This window comes from Nicotiana tabacum, chromosome 22 (genome assembly GCF_000715075.1).
Source record: "Nicotiana tabacum cultivar K326 chromosome 22, ASM71507v2, whole genome shotgun sequence".
Classification (NCBI taxonomy): domain Eukaryota; kingdom Viridiplantae; phylum Streptophyta; class Magnoliopsida; order Solanales; family Solanaceae; genus Nicotiana; species Nicotiana tabacum.
The window spans coordinates 171592741-171611926 of record NC_134101.1 but is presented as its reverse complement, the minus strand read 5'-3'; the positions used below and the strand labels follow the sequence as shown (position 1 = coordinate 171611926).

At 35.5% G+C, this 19186-nt stretch overlaps 3 protein-coding genes across 3 annotated transcripts; 2 read left to right on the top strand and 1 right to left on the bottom strand.

Annotated features, from left to right (window-relative positions):
• The first annotated feature begins 293 nt into the window (after positions 1-293).
• Positions 294-2927, top strand: LOC107768021 (subtilisin-like protease SBT1.2). The gene has a single exon (XM_016587128.2). The coding sequence runs from the start codon at positions 439-441 to the stop codon at positions 2737-2739; it is 2301 nt and encodes a 766-aa protein (XP_016442614.2). The 5' UTR covers positions 294-438; the 3' UTR covers positions 2740-2927.
• A 182-nt stretch (positions 2928-3109) lies between these two features.
• LOC107768014 (photosystem II reaction center Psb28 protein-like) lies at positions 3110-4784 on the bottom strand. The gene is made up of 2 exons (XM_016587117.2): positions 4543-4784; positions 3110-3731 (listed from the first exon to the last, which is right to left on the bottom strand). Exons 1-2 carry the CDS (start codon positions 4613-4615, stop codon positions 3262-3264), a joined length of 543 nt encoding a protein of 180 aa, XP_016442603.1. The 5' UTR covers positions 4616-4784; the 3' UTR covers positions 3110-3261.
• A 6880-nt stretch (positions 4785-11664) lies between these two features.
• Positions 11665-17698, top strand: LOC107768004 (bifunctional TH2 protein, mitochondrial). The gene is made up of 6 exons (XM_016587106.2): positions 11665-12422; positions 12528-12636; positions 13986-14276; positions 14400-14814; positions 14902-15168; positions 16685-17698. Exons 1-6 carry the CDS (start codon positions 12232-12234, stop codon positions 17086-17088), a joined length of 1677 nt encoding a protein of 558 aa, XP_016442592.1. The 5' UTR covers positions 11665-12231; the 3' UTR covers positions 17089-17698.
• Positions 17699-19186: the final 1488 nt, after the last annotated feature.

Sequence of the window (19186 nt, the reverse complement as noted above, 5' to 3'; positions counted from 1 at the left end):
GGTGAAGAGTGGCGCCTGAGCATAAATGCATTTGTGTATTCTTGTCTAACAAATGAATCTATTAAATAAAGGGACATTCTCAAAATCTAAGAATGAAAATCTAAATCTTGATATCTTGAAAATGAGTAAAGAGTTTGAGAATGTTTCTTGAAATGTATCACAATATCTCGTGAAAACATTAGCAACACCTTTAGCTCCTCCTATAATACAATACTGTGTCTAAGCCTCTCTGCTTCTCTCCTATTTCTTACTTGACAAATGATACTCGTGATGAAGAGCTCATATACTTTCACGAGTTTCTTCTTCTCTTTCAGAGTCTCAGACATGTCTGCAACACCTAATTTTTGAATTCTCTTCAACCCCTTCAAATACCCCATTCTTTATTTCAAGAAACATGCATTCTTTTCCAAGCATTGTTGAACCAACACTACTAATTCCATGGAATCCAGTACCCATTTCTCCTTTCTTTTTCTTTTACTATGTGTTGTTATCATACAAGCTCAAGATTTGCAAACCTACATTGTTCAGTTGCATCCACATGGAGCAACAAGACCTCCTTTTAGCTCTAAGCTTCAATGGCACCTTTCTTTCCTTTCAAAAGCCATTTCCTCTGGAGAAGACTCGTCTTCTCGCCTTTTGTACTCCTACCATTCTGCTATGGAAGGCTTTGCAGCTCAACTCACTGAAGCTGAGCTTGAGTCTTTAAGGAAATACGATGATGTGTTATCGATACGTGCAGAGAGGAGGCTTGAAGTTCAAACTACTTATTCTTACAAGTTCTTGGGACTAAGTCCGACGAGAGCAGGTGCTTGGTTGAAGTCTGGATTTGGTCGAGGGTCGATCATTGGAGTGTTAGACACTGGAGTTTGGCCAGAAAGTCCAAGTTTTGATGATCATGGAATGCCTCCTGTTCCACAGAAATGGAGGGGTATCTGTCAAGGAGGACAGGTTTTCAATTCTTCAAGCTGCAATCGCAAGATTATAGGCGCGAGGTTTTTCAGCAAAGGACATCGTGTGGCCTCAAAGACATGGTCACCAGATTTCGTGGAGGAATATGTGTCACCTCGGGATTCCCATGGCCATGGCACACATACAGCATCCACTGCTGGAGGAGCTGCAGTGGCAATGGCTGGTGTGCTTGGAAATGGAGCGGGGGAGGCGCGAGGAATGGCCCCGGGTACCCACATTGCAATATATAAAGTCTGCTGGTTCAGTGGATGTTACAGCTCTGATATTCTTGCAGCAATGGATGTAGCCATCAGAGATGGAGTAGACATATTGTCACTCTCACTTGGTGGCTTCCCCGTTCCACTTTATGACGATACTATTGCCATTGGCAGTTTTAGAGCCATGGAGCATGGAATTTCAGTTATATGTGCAGCCGGGAATAATGGTCCAATCCAAAGTTCAGTAGCCAATGGGGCTCCTTGGATTGCCACTATTGGCGCTAGTACACTTGACAGGAGATTTCCAGCATTAGTCAAGTTAGGCAATGGAAAGTTCCTGTATGGAGAATCTTTGTACCCTGGGAAGCAAGTTCCAAGCTCAGGTAAGAGTCTTGAACTCGTTTATATCAAGAATGCAGACAAGGGTAGTGAATTTTGCTTGAGAGGATCGCTTTCAAGAGAACAAGTCCAGGGAAAAATGGTTGTGTGTAATAGGGGAGTCAATGGAAGGGCAGAAAAAGGCCAGGTTGTGAAGGAAGCAGGTGGCGTTGCCATGATCCTAGCAAACACAGCAGTAAATTTAGAGGAAGATTCTGTTGATGTCCATATCATTCCAGCAACATTGATTGGCTTCGATGAATCAACTCAGTTACAAAGTTACCTTAACTCGACAAAAAGGCCAACAGCTAGATTTGGAGGAACAGTAATAGGAAGATCAAGAGCACCTGCAGTAGCTCAATTTTCGTCAAGGGGTCCTAGTTATACTGATCCTTCAATCCTCAAACCCGATTTGATTGCTCCAGGGGTAAACATAATAGCCGCTTGGCCGCAAAATTTAGGCCCCAGTGGCCTTCCAGAGGATTCAAGAAGAGTAAATTTCACTGTGATGTCAGGGACTTCTATGGCTTGTCCTCATGTTAGTGGAATTGCCGCATTGCTCCACTCAGCTCATCCTAGATGGACTCCAGCAGCAATCAAATCCGCATTAGTGACCACTGCAGATACAACTGGTCACTTGGGAAAACCAATCATGGATGGAGATGCACCGGCTAAGCTTTTTGCAACTGGAGCTGGACACGTTAAACCAGAAAGAGCCATCGATCCTGGACTAATATATGACATCCGGGTTGATGAATATATCACTCACCTCTGTACTATTGGGTACAGAAATTCTGAAGTCTTCAGCATTACTCATAGGAATGTCAGCTGCCGTGATATTTTACAGAAGGAGAGGGGTTTCAGCCTGAATTACCCCTCAATTTCAGTAATTTTCAAGGCAGGAATGACTAGAAAGATGATCAAGAGGAGAGTAACAAACGTAGGGAACCCTAATTCTGTTTACTCAGTTGACATTGTGCCACCTGAGGGAGTCAAAGTGAGAGTCAAACCACGTCGTCTGATATTTAAACATGCAAACCAAAGCTTAAGTTACAGAGTTTGGTTTATGTCAAGGAAAAGAAATGGATCTCAAAGGATGAGTTTTGCAGAGGGGCAATTGACATGGGTCAATCTAGGAAATAAAGCCAACAAAGTCAGGAGTCCTATTTCAGTCACGTGGGCATCAACGAAGTGAAGGCTATCATCAATGTCACAACAATAGCACCAAATGTTCGTTGTCTTAGTTCAAAACTTCCGTTAGGAATTTCACATCTTATTAGAAACTGATGTTAGAGCATATACAGCTGACAGGCAAAGATCATCTTTATCTTTCGATAAAGAAGAAATGAATGATAATCATTTGAAAGCAATGTGTTTTACCAAGTACATTTATCTCCTCAATGTTCAGAATTTGTAATATGTATAAATAGATTAGACCAAGCACAAGTTTGCATTTGGACTTGGAAGTGAACCATCTATAACAAACTAAAGGAAGCATCACAAATGAACAAATATCACGAAGAAAGAGAATAGAGAAAGCTATAAAAGGAACTAGAAGTAACAACTAACTGTAAATGGATGCAGCTAGCTTGTCATTTATCAGCATGTCGCTGAGAACATTTTTCAAGTTTACACCTTTTGAACTAATTACTCATAAACCAATATGGCAGACAAAAATTTCAAGAAATTGGTCAGGCAATAAAAAAAACATACAATCTCAACTTTTAACAAACTGCAAGCCATTTGCATTAGCATACCGCTCCATAAATCTCATGAACCTGTCCCATTCTCGTGGAGTCCGCATAATATACTTAGCTTCAACTCCCGCAGGCTTTCCGTTAACAAACTTGGCATTTACATCAACTGATGAAAGAACCCCTTCCTCATCAATCATGTAGAATCCAGTGATATCCCCAACTTCACCAGATGAGTCGAATACGGAGGGATTATCAAACCTGAATATGGCCATACCATTTGTCCCGTCCCTTGACTTGGTAAGCTTCACATCTGGTATTGTCTGTTCATCAGTTCCTTGTATGAACTGAATTTTTGGCTGAACCATCATTATACTTAGTCTGGTCATTTTTTGGTTCTGGATGTTGGAAGTAAAACGTGAACGAGTTAGGCACAAGCGTTGGCCATTGAATGAAGAACCTGCACTTTGATGAACCACTCCTGATGCTATTCCTACAGTACATAACACAAACAACTATTACTGATTATGAATTAACTATGATCCCTAATTTCCTGGTTTCTTTATTTTTCATTTTTTTTCCTATTACATTGGGGGATTAGGGAAGGAGACGAGAGGAAGGGAGACAATGAGATTTGAATCCACATCTAGAGCTGGATCCAAGAGTTTAAAATTGATGGATCATCAATCTTTAAGGTTCTTAACTCTGAACTCATTATACTTTTGAAATTATAAGCTTCTGAATTTAATACTTTGTTAAAATTTTACGTAGTATTTTTTCACATACATGTATATGTTCCACCAAAAATAATGGGTTTCAACTGAACCGGTTGTTCAAATGCTACATTTGCCTCTACCAGCTACACCTGTTGTGTGAAAGACTCTACTGCTAGACTGTAAGGGGTCGTTTGGTTGGTAGGATGAGATAAACAAGGATATCCATGGGTTGGGATATTCCATGGGATTAGCTATTCTACCCACTGATAGCTAATCTCATCATTTTAGTACAAAATGGTTCCAGGGACTAATTAATACATATAACCAAACATGGGATAAAATAATCTTGCATTTTATCCCGGGATTGTTACCGGTTAACCCACCAACCAAATGACCCCTAAGGTGCTACCAATATACTAGCTAACATTCAGCTGCATTGCATTTCCAGAATGAATTCCCAAAAAAGGAAGAGTGGTAAAAATTTCTCTGAACATTGCACAACTACCCACCTCATTATTTAGTCAAAAGAAAACTGAAAGTACAAGTCCTTACAGAACTTAATGAGATACTAAGTTGAAGGAAACATACCCAAAAGAGAGCGAGGCTGATGAGAAGTGTGAGAAAGTGCAGGAGAGAATGCAAGAGATTGAAGAGTAGCCATTATAAAAAGTGCAGAGAGAAAGAATTGGAAAAGAAGGAACTAAAAAAACAGTTGATGTGGTAAGAGAGAGTGGCTGGTTGTAACAACGACAGCCATTCGCTTCTCACATTCTTTTAGATTTTTTCAAGTGGATTGGCTTACCCATACCATTTCATTTTTGAGCCAACCACCGGACAATACACTCCCGCCAACTTTAACTAGATGGGAATTGGGCTGAAAATCCTATCTGGGATTTTATCGATATAATGGGCTGGCTCTAATAGCAGCCCAATAAAAACACTAGATGTTTGAGCAATTTATGAAGACTTGTACATCTAACCTTGATTTGTATCTGCACGTGGATTAGTTGAGTCAAATTTAAACGGAATTTTTACATTTCTATACCATATAGAAACCTTATTACCCTCAATGTTTAAAGTTTGATATAATTACATTTAGTATACCAAATTACCAATTCTATACCATAGTGTATTTTAAGGGTACAATTAATGCAGCGTATATCCCTCCTTAATTCAAGGTACCGTATACCTCACCCCTCTCACGTTTCTCTCTCCCAAACCCTCACCCTCACCCACGTTTTACTCAAACACACGTTCTTTTTACCCTGTTTCCCTCTTCAAAAACCGCAGAAGCATCGTTAACCCAGCATTAAAGTTCAATTTAAATTTTTTTCATCTACATTCAGTGAAAAAAAATGTTATGTCTTTTACACCAAAACCCCACGCCCTACACTGGAAAGGGGTCTCTCTTGGCAGCCTCGGATTACAAAAACTTCATAAATGGCAATGTCTTTTACTGCAGAGTAACTTTTAGTATGTACTTCTATTTCATACAAACCAATTGACTTAGTTGGCTAGTCAAGATCTGAAAAGCTCCTTGTTTCCAACTTCTTTTTTTTAATTTAATCTATGACCATCGACTCCTTTTTGGTTATTTGCCGTTTGTTTAACTAGATTCCCTGGAAATTGAATACAAATAATCTACAAAATATCTACAAATTGGGTACATTGAATTTTAACATCCCAATTCCTATTCAATTGTAGCTTAATTGGTATTTTCGACATAATTGTGTTTTTTTGCAGAAGATTTTGTAGAAGTTTTAGTCGTTTTGAATTTGTGAAAACAGAAAACAATGCATCTACAATCAGAATACAAATAATATACAATTTATCTACAAACTGGGTACATTGAATTTTAATATCCCAATTCCCACTTCAATTGTAGCATAATTGGGATTTTCGACATAATTGCGTTTTTTGCAGAAGATTTGTAGCAGTTTTAGTCGTTTTGAATTTGTGAAAACAGAAAACAATGCATCTACAATCAGAATGCAAATAATCTACAATTTATCTACAAACTATCTACAAACTGGGTACATTGAATTTTAATATCCCAATTCTCATTTCAATTGTAGCATAATTGGGATTTTTGACATAATTGTGTTTTTTGCAGAAGATTTGTAGAAGTTTTAGTCGTTTTTTATTTGTGAAAATAGAAAACAAAGCATCTACAATCAGAATACAAATAATCTACAATTTATCTACAAAATGGGTACATTGAATTTTAATATCTTAATTCCCATTCGATTGTAGTTAAATTGGAATTTTTGACATAATTGCGTTTTTTGCAAAAGATTTGTAGAAGTTTTAGTCGCTTTTTATTTGTGAAAACAAAAACAAAGTTTCTACAATCATAATACAAATAATCTACAATTCATCTACAAAATATTTACAAACTAGGTGTATTGAATTTTAATATCCCAATTCCCATTCGATTGTAGTTTAATTGGGATTTTCCACTAGACATATAAAGATTCATTATAGTATTCTCAATTATAGATTAAGGGAAATATGTTAGAAAACTACATCAACTACTTTGTCGAGTTTGAAAAATACTACCTAGTGACATCAACTATTAGATTTGTCAACTTATTATTTTTCATGGAAAAAAAATATAACAATATTTTCAGCTACAAGTTTAAGTGAGACTATAAGCAGAAAGATCAGGTGAAAATAGGAACAATTTTCAAAAGCCGGTCTCATACTCTGTCTCTCTGATTATTCACGTCATTTGATCTCTCAAAGAGAAAAAAATAATTAGAGATATCTAAATAAGGAATTTTAATGCTACAATGATTCCTTATTTAATGAAATATCTGGAAGAATATTTACTTCCATAATTGTAGCGCGCCTAAATAGGAATATCTGAAAGAATATTTAGTTCCAGATTTGTAGCGCGCCTAATTAGGAAGGAATCAGCTCCTAATAATTGGTATTTAATGAATGGTATAATATTTGTAGAATAACTGTGAACATGGCGGGTAAATATGAAACTATGCACATTTTTGGTAATAAGGTTTCATTTATGGTATAGGAAGGAAAGTCCCAATGTAAACTAAGTTGGGGCATTTGCATCTATATCCGCTTTTTGGGTCACGTTTTAACTTGTGCCCGCTTTGTAAAAAAAAATACAAGTGTACCCACTTTTTCCCGTAACTTCAGCGTACAAGGCTGAAGTAGCAAAGACAATCATGCAAAACTTCAACATTCTAGTAGACGGGCCTGAAGTAGCAAAAATTGTTGAACCAAGTGTGCTGAAGTTTTTGTTTGTAATTGCTGAACTTAAGCATAGTAGCTGAAGTTTTGTTCTTTATTTGCTGAAGTTTTTGTTTGTAATTGCTGAACGTAAGCATAGTAGCTGAAGTTTTGTTCTCTATTTGCTGAAGTTTTTGTTTGTAATTGCTGAACTTAAGCATTCTAGTAGCTGAAGTTTTGTTCTCTATTTGCTGAACTTCAGCATGTTTTAGCTGAAGTTTTGTTCTATATTTGCTGAACTTCAGCATGTTTTATGCTATCATGTAATTGATTTTTTGTACAGATAATAAGTTTATCATAAGTAGAATTAGTAACTTAAAAAACTAGATAAATGATTTAACACAATAGGTTAAAATGCATTGATCGATAATGTACAAAGCCGAATCCAACAAGTTACTATCATCTTCTTCACAACTTACTTTAGAAAGTTATTTATAATTTATTTTTAAATAATCTGGTAAACATACTTATGGCAATCATCCCCATGAACTGAAGTTTCATAGCAGCACCAACAACAACACAGAAGAAGAAAAAGGAGGAGGAGGAGGAGGAGGAGGAGAAGAAGAAGAAGAAGAAGAAGAAGAAGAAGAAAGAACAAAAAAAGGAGAAGGAGGAGGAGGAGGAGGAGAAAGAGGGCTAAAGTTGTTTAAAAAGTATGTATAAATTAAAACTTTTTTAAAAAATGGGTATAGGTTAAATGGGGGGCGACCAAATAAGACACCCCGTGCAATTTTTATGTGCAATTTTTACAACTAAGTTAATAAAACGACTTGTTGAACATAAAGCAAAATTCGGGCAAAAAACAAAATTGGCCGCTCGGCCAAATCTAATTGCATTCTCTGGCCAAAAGGTATATAACATATGTATATTTTGTAAATATTACCCATATATACAAAAAAAAAATATGTCTTGGCTATTTTTTTTATAACGGCAAAAAATATATATTTCTCAATTGTACTCGATTCATCTAAAGTTTGTCTGGTCAATAAGGGTTAATGAGCGGATTAAAACAATCCACTTTATCGGAGTCATTCTTTTATAGTTTTCTCTAAAATTTCCATGTTTAACTGTGTTGCTAAAAATGATTATTTTATTGACTATCCTAAATCTATCACTTATTTGCGTTTTTTGGTTTTCTCTTCCTTTATCTTGGGCAAAACCCTGTAGTGAATTATTTTGAGCTAATAATTAGTCCAAGTGATCTTATCAAGAAGGCTTGATTTGGTCAACCATTTTGACTTTTTGAGTGTTATTTTGATAATGGAAGCATGAATCACTCAATCCGTCCAAATGTAAACAAGCTGAGGATTATGTAATAGAGAAAAATCTAAGGATTTGAAACTATGGATTATTTTCAAACAGTATTAAAAATTGTTTCAATGCTTTCGAAAAAGAATACGACCAATTAACAAAGGTTTTCAATTTTTTTGCAAGAACTAAAAACACATTTGGAGTAGTCTTTTAGTTTTTCCAATGCAAACGCTGGAAAACTTTTGCCTAATGGCATTTGGTTGAAGAAAAATTCCAAATATATTCTCGAGTTTCGACATTTTGAATTTTCTTAACCTGTTTATAACACAAATTCAGTAGTTTGTGCAGTTGTCGTAAAGCTTTTGACTTCACCTTTAAAACAATTCTAAATTGGAAAATGATAAGAACAGTTTATACTTACTTAGAACCCGTTTGACCAAGCTATCAAAACTGCTTATTTTGAAAACTATTTTTTTCGGCAGTGTTTTTTACAAAAGTACTTTTGAAAAAAAATAATTTGTGTTTGGTCAATTCATTTAAGAAGTGTTTTTTGCAGTATTTGATAAATAGATCATATTTGGCCAATCTTTCTAAAAAGTGTTTTTGAGTGTCAAATTACCAAAAGCATATAATATTATCTAGTATAATTATGTATTGTCATCATTCAATATGAATTAGAAGTCTATTCCACAAATTACTATATATTGATAATCCACCATGATAATCCATAAATTACTCACACATGATAATATTTCTCAATAATTTTATCTCTAGTTCTATCACACATCGTCTACATATTAGTAGAAGACTTCCTTGCATTCTAAAGGAATATCAGAAGGCTCATCTCATTCCTCAATATCTGCAGTAATGTCTTCATTAGTATAATAGTTGAATACTTTATCGGTAGAAGAATGTCGTCGGATGAAATTATATATAGCGATGCTAGTTGTACAAGATGATTCTGAGTGTCAAACTTGAAAGATGGCATTGAGCGTAAAATAGAAATAATTTTAAATATACAAAAAATTATTGTTTTTGTAAACAAAAAAAAAGTTAAGTATGTTTAAATTCAAATTCAAAAAGAGTAACTAATTATTAACAACACAGAACAACGACAACAACAACAAACCCAGTAATTTTTTACAAGCGGGTCTGGGGAGGATAAGATGTACGCAGTCTTACCCCTACCCCTAGAAGGGCAGAGAGGCTGTTTTCGATAGACCCTTGGCTAGAGAATGGCTGAAAGAGAAAAGGTAATTATAACAAGTAGGAATAACAACAAGATAAAATAAGATCGAATCTAAGAATGCAGTTAAACTCTAGGTAGTAATAGTAATCTATGAATAAAAAATATCATCCTAACACTAATGCTAGCGATGTGAGTAAGACAAAGAGAAATGCCCGACTACCTATGAACCTTCTACTCTAATCTTCGACCTCCACACCCTCCTATCTAGGGTCATGTCCTTAGTTAGCTCCAGTTGTGTTGTGTCCCGCCTAATAACCTCTCCTCAAGACTTCTTAGGCCTACCTCTACTCCTCCTACTACCTTTATCATTTGGCTTAATATGGAAGTTTTTTCTTCTTTTTAAAATAATGTATAGATTATGCAGTGCAATTGTAAATCTATTACTTATTTGTAGGTAATTTTCACTAATTAGATTTGATATATGTTTTAAAGATTTGGGAATTGAGAAATTATAAATAATTATTTGTGGGTGGAGAATTGATAATCCAAGGAAGGACGTAGATAATTTACTTTAGTGTGAAAAAAGAAGAATATAAATTTGAAAAGTTACAAGGCATTACACAACGAAAAATCAAAAACAAGAAAAGTCAAAAAAGAATTTAGAAAGTTACAATATATTCTTATAGTATATGATATCTCTAATTTTAAAAGAAGGGTAGAAATTAGAAATAAAAAAGAAAAGAAAAGGCTTAAATTAGTAATGGATACTTTGGAAATATAAATTTATGGTAAGGATAGTTTTGTGTTACATAAATTAATTTTCTGCTTCTATTTTTTTTGGAAGAAACTAAAATTTTCTGCTTAATTTTGACCTCTTAAAATTTTTGACCTCCTAAAAACTTGGCCAAAAGGGCTCTTAGTACTATTACACAATTCCTTTTGAATTTCAATCTCATTCAAATGTTATACTTCAGTGCTTATATTACTAAGAAAAGCAAGTACTTTAAGTCATCCTACATTAATTTCATATATTCGGATAGAACAATTATCAATTAATTAACTGAAATGTTTTCTCACTTGAATTTTTTAACTATTAAGATTAAATTACTTGATCAATTTTTCGATACCTGTATTGGTCTAAATTTGGACTGCTTGATGACTGCAAATGAGCATGGTCGTATAGAGACGACCACGACACAATGGCAAGGAGTCATCTTAGGAAGGGTCATAGCCGAGGTCGAGCAAAGGAAGGAAGGAAGTAACGATAGGATAGTTTAGCAATAGATACGAGGAATATTGGAATATTCCTTATGAGGTACCTTTTAGGGTTTCTTGGGATAAACCTTATAAATAGAAAGAGATAAAGAACAAAAAGGGGATCTTCACCTTTCTTGATAAGAACACTTTGTAAAGAGTTGACTAAGGAGAATATACAAATATTGTCTTGTTCACTGACTACTTGACTCGACATACGTTATTCATTCTCTGTTTGCTAGATCCAAAGATTCCTTATCCATTCTCACTTTTCATCTTTCCACGTTTCTGTCAGGTGGAAGATTCATCCAAGTCATACAATATTTGGGTGATAAATTCCCTTTTATTATATTTATTGTCATTACCTACATTTATTGCCTGTTCTTAGTATAACATTCATTGATAATCATTGAGTTGATACCCGACACTCATTACTCTCAAACACTGTTCGTATTGCTGGTGTTTTCCAATATTAAATCTAGAATTTATTACGTTTAACTAAGATTCACTTCGTATTTCGTTATTAATTAGTTTTAAAAAAAAAGCTTTGATACTTTTGGGTCAAACAATAACTCTATGCGTTTATCCTTTTTCCTTGCTTGGTGTTATAAATTGATCAACTTTAACTTATTATCATTTATGTTTTTTCTTTTATTTGAGATTAACAATATGTAATTAACATGGACATTTAATGAATGATTTGATTTGTGTGAAAACATCATTCTATTGGATTCACACAAGAGAGAGGGAATGAAGGAAGCGGTGGGCAGCTTCAATGAAAGTACTGTATTAGGTATTCCGTATTATATTCACGTACTCTGCAACTTGACACCGCATTTAGCGCGCCGTTAGCTGTCCCAATTAATCCCTTTGTCCCAACACCCACCCCCTTCTTTCATTCCTTGCTTCCTCCAACACGTCACGGATCCTCTCCTCCTCTCCTTCTTCTTCTTCATCTCTACACTTCTTCTCTCTTTTGTCAAAGGAGTCGACCTTTGAATTGAATTTACCCATTAATCCGTGAGTGACCAACTCAGACTTAGTCCCCTTCCTTTACTCTTTCTCACTACACAAACGCGCATTCCCATTTGTAGTGAGAATCCAAATCTATAAAAACAACCCACTTTTCTCACGTCTCTAATTACACACCCTTTTCGACTCTTTCAAGGAAAGTTAGCTACTTTTCGACCCAAAATCTTGACTAAGTTACATCCCACAAACATAGGTGTTTAGATAAATCTGAACTGACGGGTCAAAGTTGTTTACAAAGTTCACATCTTTTTTAGCAACTAAGTATTGCTACTTTTGGTTAGAAGCTAAGATTAGATATGGAAGGATTCCAAGCAACCCCAGATGATGGTGGGATAGCAAAGAGGCTTTGGGTCAAGTTCAAGAACGAATCACTTTGTGCTCTTTATTCTCCTTTTATTGTGTGTTTGGCATCTGGGACTTTGGATTCTAAATCATTTCTTCACTGTATTTCTCAAGATGTCTATTTCCTTCAAGCTTTTGCTCAGGCGTAAGCCCCCACTTTTTTAATTCATCAATATACATATAGTTATAAAAAAGATAAATCCATGAGGAGTTCTATTGAATCTATTGATTAACTGTTTGCTTTTGGCAGTTATGAGTTGGCGGGGGATTTTGCGGATGACGACGAAGACAAGGAAGCTATCCGTGATTTGAGAAAGCGTGTCTTGAGGAAGCTAAAAGATCAAGATGATCTTGTGCGGGTAAGCTACACCTGAAATTCCTGGTTTATTCTGTCTATGTTCATATGAATTGATAGAGTAAATCAAAATGGAAGAAAATGATGTTCTTAGCTAGTCTGGATTAAGGTGTAGCGGTTGTTATTACATAGTCTTGTTAGTCTGAGTTGAGACTTGTATATTAGCATAGGAATAAGTGTGGCTTTTGGACAACTTTTAGTTTTCGAGAACCCCCAATTTGTCTTAAAAGGCCAATAGATAGGCGCGAATAGAACAGGTGGATGCTTAACGTTTATATATAGTTGGTCCAACTAGTTTGTGATTGAGGTGTAATCGGTTGATTGTTCATATCGAAATTCAGGTTAACCATTTAAAAGCATGTAATGGATGGGTCTCTTGTTGGATTTTTAACTTGGGAAATTAATATGAATTGGTAATTCAGTTTCATAAATAGATGTAACACTCTTTGGTTAATTGCAAGAGGATCACGTGCAAATTTTCTCTAACTCAAGGTCTGAGTGATTAATATCACATATTCCCTCCGTTTCAATTTATGTGAACTTATTTCCTTTTTAGTCCATGCCAAAATGAATTACCTCTGTCCGTATTGGGGAAATAATTTACCTTTATGCAATGATTTATAACCACACAAAATATATGGGCCTCATTTTACACCAAAAGTTCAAAAGTCTTATCTCTTTTCTTAAACTCCGTGCCTAATCAATTAGGTTCACATAAATTAAAAAGGAGGGAGTATGTTCGGTTTCATTTTTTCCCATCTTCTGATCGAGGAAAGGCGAAAGATTGAGATGCATCCAAAGGTTATAGCCGAGTGGTCAATAAAATAAGTGAAAACCTTTGAGATCAGGGTTCGAATCCGAGCAGAGACATAAAAGATTAGGTGATTTTTTCTCATGTGCCTAAGTCTTGGTGTGTAGAGTTACCCCGTACCTCTGCCGGTGCCCCCCCCCCCCCCCCCAAAAAAAAAAAACCCCCAAATCTTATCTCTTGTCCTACCCTAAGTGTAACGGAACGTGAAATTTACTGGATAAATAGTTGATCCAGTAGGTTATAGTAGTGCAAATTTTGTACTGCTAGAAGAATTTGAGTCAGAATTTTACTCGTAAATATGCCCATAAGTTGTGAAGTGTAATACAACAAAGAGCAAGATGAGAGTCCAGCGATTTAATGGGCTTGTGCTCACTTATCCGAACCTCTTCAACCGATATAGAATCTCTTTATAAGGAAGGACAAAGTCCAAAGAGCAGCTGTTCTTGCATTAACCATATCAGCATTTAGAGGTGTCCATGTTATTAGTATTATTTATCAGCGATGTCGATTCTACAGCTTTTAACAGATACGTCATAATGCAGGAATGGGGCTTTGAACTTCCAGATAATAGCACTTGTGACAGTGCCACAATTAGATACACTGACTTTTTGCTGGCCACAGCAGCAGGAAAAGTTGAAGGGGAAAAGTTTACCGGTAAAATTGTGACCCCTTTTGAGAAGACAAGGCTTGCGGCTTATGCACTTAGTGCAATTGCACCCTGTATGAGGCTTTACAGCTTTCTTAGCAAGGAGATTAAGTCTGTTTTGGTCCCTGAAGAGAACAATAACATCTATGAGAGATGGATTGACTGTCTATGTTCAGAAAGTTTTGAGGTGTGTCTGGTTTTTGAGCAATGCATTATTTTTCATTTTGGTAGGAATTTCTTATCAAAATACAAAGAGTATTCTGTAGTTGAAATTTGTCTAACCGTTCCCTTGTAATGGTTCTGTGCTTAGGCATATGCTTCAAGGATTGAGGACCTACTGGATAAACTAAGTGTTTGTTTGACTGGCGAAGAACTTGATGTTGTGGAAAGGCTGTATCACCAAGCTATGAAACTTGAATTGGAATTTATCTCTGCTCAGCCAATTACCCAGTCCACTGTAACCCCCATTTCTCAAGTCCAAGAACCAGCAGGATGCAATCTTACCATGTTTTGTGATTTTGACATGACGTGCAGTGCTGTTGATTCATCTGCCCTTTTGGCTGATGTTGCCATCATAGCAGCAGCAAAGAGTGATCTAGATGATTGTGAAACCCTGTACCCTCGTGTTTCTGCAGCTGATCTTCGGGCCACTTGGAGCAATCTTTCCAGCAAGTATATTGAGGAATATGAACAATGCATAGAAAGCATCATACCTAGTGAAACAGGTACGTAGTCTTCATCTGTTCTTTTAATAGATACCTCTTTGTGTCACGACAATGAGAAGCCCTAAGATATCTCCTAATTCATGGCAGTTGGGAGATTTGATTATGAGGGTCTGTGTAAAGCACTAGAGCAGCTGTCTGATTTTGAAAGGAGAGCAAATGATATGGTGGTTCATTCTGGTGTATTAAGAGGGTTGAGTCAGGAAGACATAAAACGGGCTGGGGAACGCCTCATCTTTCAAAATGGTTGCAAAAACATTTTTCAAGAAATACTTAGAAGTGAAAACTTGCATGCAGATGTTCATGTACTGTCATACTGTTGGTCCGGAGATCTCATCAGATCAGCTTTTTCATCAGGTATGCTTGTTTCAGCTCATTGCCAAATCTTGCACTTCATTGAGTTCTATATTTTCATATCAGGCATCATCTCGTAAAAACGCATACTCGTTAAAGCTTTTGAGGGGTGAAGAGTGGATATCTCAAGTTATAAATTACTACTTTAAGATAAGCCTGTGCGAGATTCCAATGAAGATAGAGAGTTTGCTAGAGAAGACAATTAGGCATCTCATTGAAGGAGAAAGTTTACAAGTAGAGACTATTAGGCATCTTCTAAGGTTGATAACCAAAAACAGCTAGCAAGTACCTTTGCACTCCATTAACTTGTTATCTAGAAAGATATACATTGCTGCACAACACAAAGCAAGGAAAACGCCTCCAGTTCATAACATATTAATGGGCTGAATGTGATCCAAGCAGGAAATATAACTTCATCTTTTCGTACCAACCCAAAAATTGTACAAAATGCACGCAGGGATATAAGAATGGCTTGGTTAGTTGATAATTCATGTCCGGTATGCTATGATTTAATCAAAATGAGCAGATGTGAGCACTAATGAGATAAACAAAAAACTTGTAATGGAACTAGGCTGTGATGTGGATATTTCTTTGCGGTCTCCTGCTCTCCAAGCAAAACTGTGATATCTAGAAATTTTCTCGGTCGGATATACAATCAAACCTCTCTATAACAACATCGTTTGTTCCGAATTTTTTTGGCTTTTATAGTGAATAGTTGTTACACACCTATAACAACATTTGACATTTAAATATATCTTGGCTGTTATAGACAAAAATTATCCAAAAACTAATTGTTTTTCTTTTATAATATTATATATAAAAGATTAATAAAATATTTAAATTCAAAATCTCAAAAGATATAAATATTTCACGAATTAAATGCTAAAGAAACCTAATACATTATTAAAAAATTCTTAACTAAATGCACAAATGTTTAAACTCTAAGGCGCACAATTAAAAAATACAAATAGATTACGTTTACATAGTAATTGTCCAATATAAGATATATCATGTATACATCTTCAAATAAAAAAAGAATGATATGCATATCTTCAAAAAGTATAAATAGATCTTTTAAGTATCTTTTGACATTTTTCTAATGCAAGATATATCATTTGTAGATCTTTAGTTATAAAATATTTGATGTGCATATGTTCATGGAACATACTGCTATCCTTAAGATAATATATATAGCTATTATAAGTTGTACATTAAAGTTATAAAATATTTGCTTAAATATTTAGAATTATTATAGTAATAATCTTAGAAAATAGGCATGACTGTTATAGAGTGGTAATTTTACAAAGAGCGTACCGTCATAAAGATGGTTGTTGCTGTTATAGGCCGAATGTTGTTATAGAGGTAAAATATAACATAAAAAATTGGTTCTGAGAAAAACTAGGCGTTTATAGTGAATGACTGTTATATAGGTATGTTGTTATAGAGAGGTGTGACTGTAGATTGATTTTGTTTAACTTATAAGCTATTGGTTGACATCCTCTTCCATTTTCCATCGCAGGGGTCTTACCTGTGTTAAATGTGCACTCAAATGAGTTACCTTATGAAGGATCTGTTACCACTGGTGACATGATTAAGAAGATGGAATCTCCAATGGACAAGCTTCAAGCCTTTAACGACATCCTGAAGTCCCGTGAGAGTAATAGCAAACATACTACAGTTTATGTTGGAGGCTCCGTCGGTGACTTGCTTTGCCTGCTCAACGCAGACGTGGGGATTGTGATTGGTCTGAGTGCTGGCCTTAGAAGATTAGGGGAACAGTTTGGTATTTCTTTTGTTCCACTGTTCTCCGGTTTGGTAACAAAACAGAGGGAGCTAGCTGAAGGTGGTTTGAAGGGAATGTCTGGCATTCTTTACACTGTCTCCAGTTGGTCTGAGATACATGCATTCATTTTGGGATTATAGACTTCCAAGCCCCCGGCTATTTAGCTGCTCCCTGAAGCATGTGTCACAGGGTAATGGGGGTTGGTAAATTTATCTGAGATTAACAAGCATATAAATTAGGTTATATCGTCTAACATGTGGCTAATCAAACTACATGTCCATGTGTCGGTCCTTGGTCCTTTTTTCGTCGAGGACTAGTAGCCCGTGTCAAGTTATACTGTCTGGGTGATTTTTACGGCCCAAGGCAATTTGGTCACTCCAGGCAATTAGTACTGTAGTTTGTTTCCTTTGTGCTACTCACCTCTAGTCGAGTGCATAGGCCTCGTGTTTTAAAGCGTTGTAGTTGATCACTTTCTCAAGCTTTTGAGGGGGATAAGTATGAGACTCATGAGGGAGTGCTTTTTGTGAATCTGCCTCGGTGTAAATCCTGAATATGAGGTGATTTTATTAGGAATCTCATTTTCAGAATATTGTTGCTTTACATATATTTTAGCAAGGCAACATGGAAAAGTCAATTGTTTGTCAGGTTATTTACTTGTAAACTGAACATAATTGATTTGAACTGTTTTTATTATTTTTTTCCTTGAGTAATGAACTATGATGGGAATGTTTTATTTTCCCATTTGTCGAATGTGTATCTCATGAAAGGTTGCTTAATGAATACGTTGATTTTCCAAGTTTTTTGATGACTAGTTTGAATTTGTGGGATCCATTGCAATTTAGATTAACTTTGATCCCGAAGTTAAAAGCTGCTTCTGAATCATATCGATATAAACCAAATTGGAAGTCTCAACCTGGTGAAGGTGACACGAAAATGAACCAAGGCAAATGCATATACTAATGTTTGCTGGCTCAATAACACCACCTCAATTGGGGAATTCTCATTAATTATATTTTGTCATTCAATCTCAATTCAGGATAGTATTATACATCATAAAAAAGATTAAATTCATCTCAGGCTAATATTATATATATACAATGAAAATAAAAGTTAAGAATTGTAGTGCAGTTTGATTTCTATGATGTGCTTTATGGAAGTACGTGATCATAATTAATAAAGCCTTAATGTTAAATTAGCCGAAAGATGCCTTCCGCCGCTTGCCCAAAGAATTTCTTTTGGAAATAGAAAGACGATAACCAGGCATAAAAGCAGACGAAAGCTCCTTAATATACCTATCTGTCACAGTTAATCTCTTTTGCTTTGCTAAGTTCTTCGAATACTCTCTCTCTCTCTAAAAAGGATCAAGCATTTATCTTTAACAAAAAATTTCAATACTTCTTGATTAATAATTCACACATTTTCTAACTCGAGAGATTTCTTAACAAAACTTAAAGAACAATATTCAATTTCACACAAAAAAATTACATATATTAACTTTCCTTGCAACCATTCTCTTAGACGTGAGTAGGAGTGACAAACGGGTGGGTCGGTCGGATATGGTTTGGGTTGAAAACGGGTAATGACAAAACGGATAAATTATCCGGCCCGACCCATATTTAATATGGATAAAAATGGATTAACCGGCGAATAGTACGGGTAACCATATTATCCATGACTTCTTGCATATGATCACGTTTGAGAGAATTCTTAGTCTCCCTAACTTGAGGAACCCCAATTTGAAAAAAGTTAGACTCATTGGTTACCCATTGGTTATCCATTTTCTAAATGGATTATATGGTTCTTATCCATATTTGACCCGTTTTTGAAAAGTTTATTATTCAACCTATTTTATAGTAAATAATATGGGTGGTTAACTGTTTTCTTTTAACCATTTTGACACCCCTAAACGTGAGAATGGCTGTAAATTTGCACATCGTTTTGACGTTTATTTTCCTAATCTTTTTGTAGGGATGTAACATGTAAGTGAGTGTGCATGTGCCACATGTGTATCCACTGTGATTTTGATTTATTTTTTCCAGACTTTTGGTGACACATAACCCCATGTGGATACACCTATTCACTCCCACTCCTTAAACCCATCCATCATCAAATCATTGAGAATCCTCATGTTCCATCATTATCTAATTTATTTTCTCCAAACAGATTAGATCACCGAATGTTAATATCGAATAAGTACGCAAATATATTACTCCATAAAAAAACATGTATTATATCCAC

Excerpts from the sequence above, each read along its gene's own strand:
- LOC107768014 (XM_016587117.2), bottom strand. The coding sequence starts at position 4,615 with ATGGCTACTCTTCAATCTCTTGCATTCTCTCCTGCACTTTCTCACACT. Across the intron at positions 3,732-4,542 it reads TCAGCCTCGCTCTCTTTTGG|GAATAGCATCAGGAGTGGTT; the intron begins GTATGTTTCCTT and ends TATGTACTGTAG.
- LOC107768021 (XM_016587128.2), top strand. The coding sequence starts at position 439 with ATGGAATCCAGTACCCATTTCTCCTTTCTTTTTCTTTTACTATGTGTT.
- LOC107768004 (XM_016587106.2), top strand. The coding sequence starts at position 12,232 with ATGGAAGGATTCCAAGCAACCCCAGATGATGGTGGGATAGCAAAGAGG. Across the intron at positions 14,277-14,399 it reads TATGTTCAGAAAGTTTTGAG|GCATATGCTTCAAGGATTGA; the intron begins GTGTGTCTGGTT and ends TTCTGTGCTTAG. Across the intron at positions 15,169-16,684 it reads CAGATCAGCTTTTTCATCAG|GGGTCTTACCTGTGTTAAAT; the intron begins GTATGCTTGTTT and ends TTTCCATCGCAG.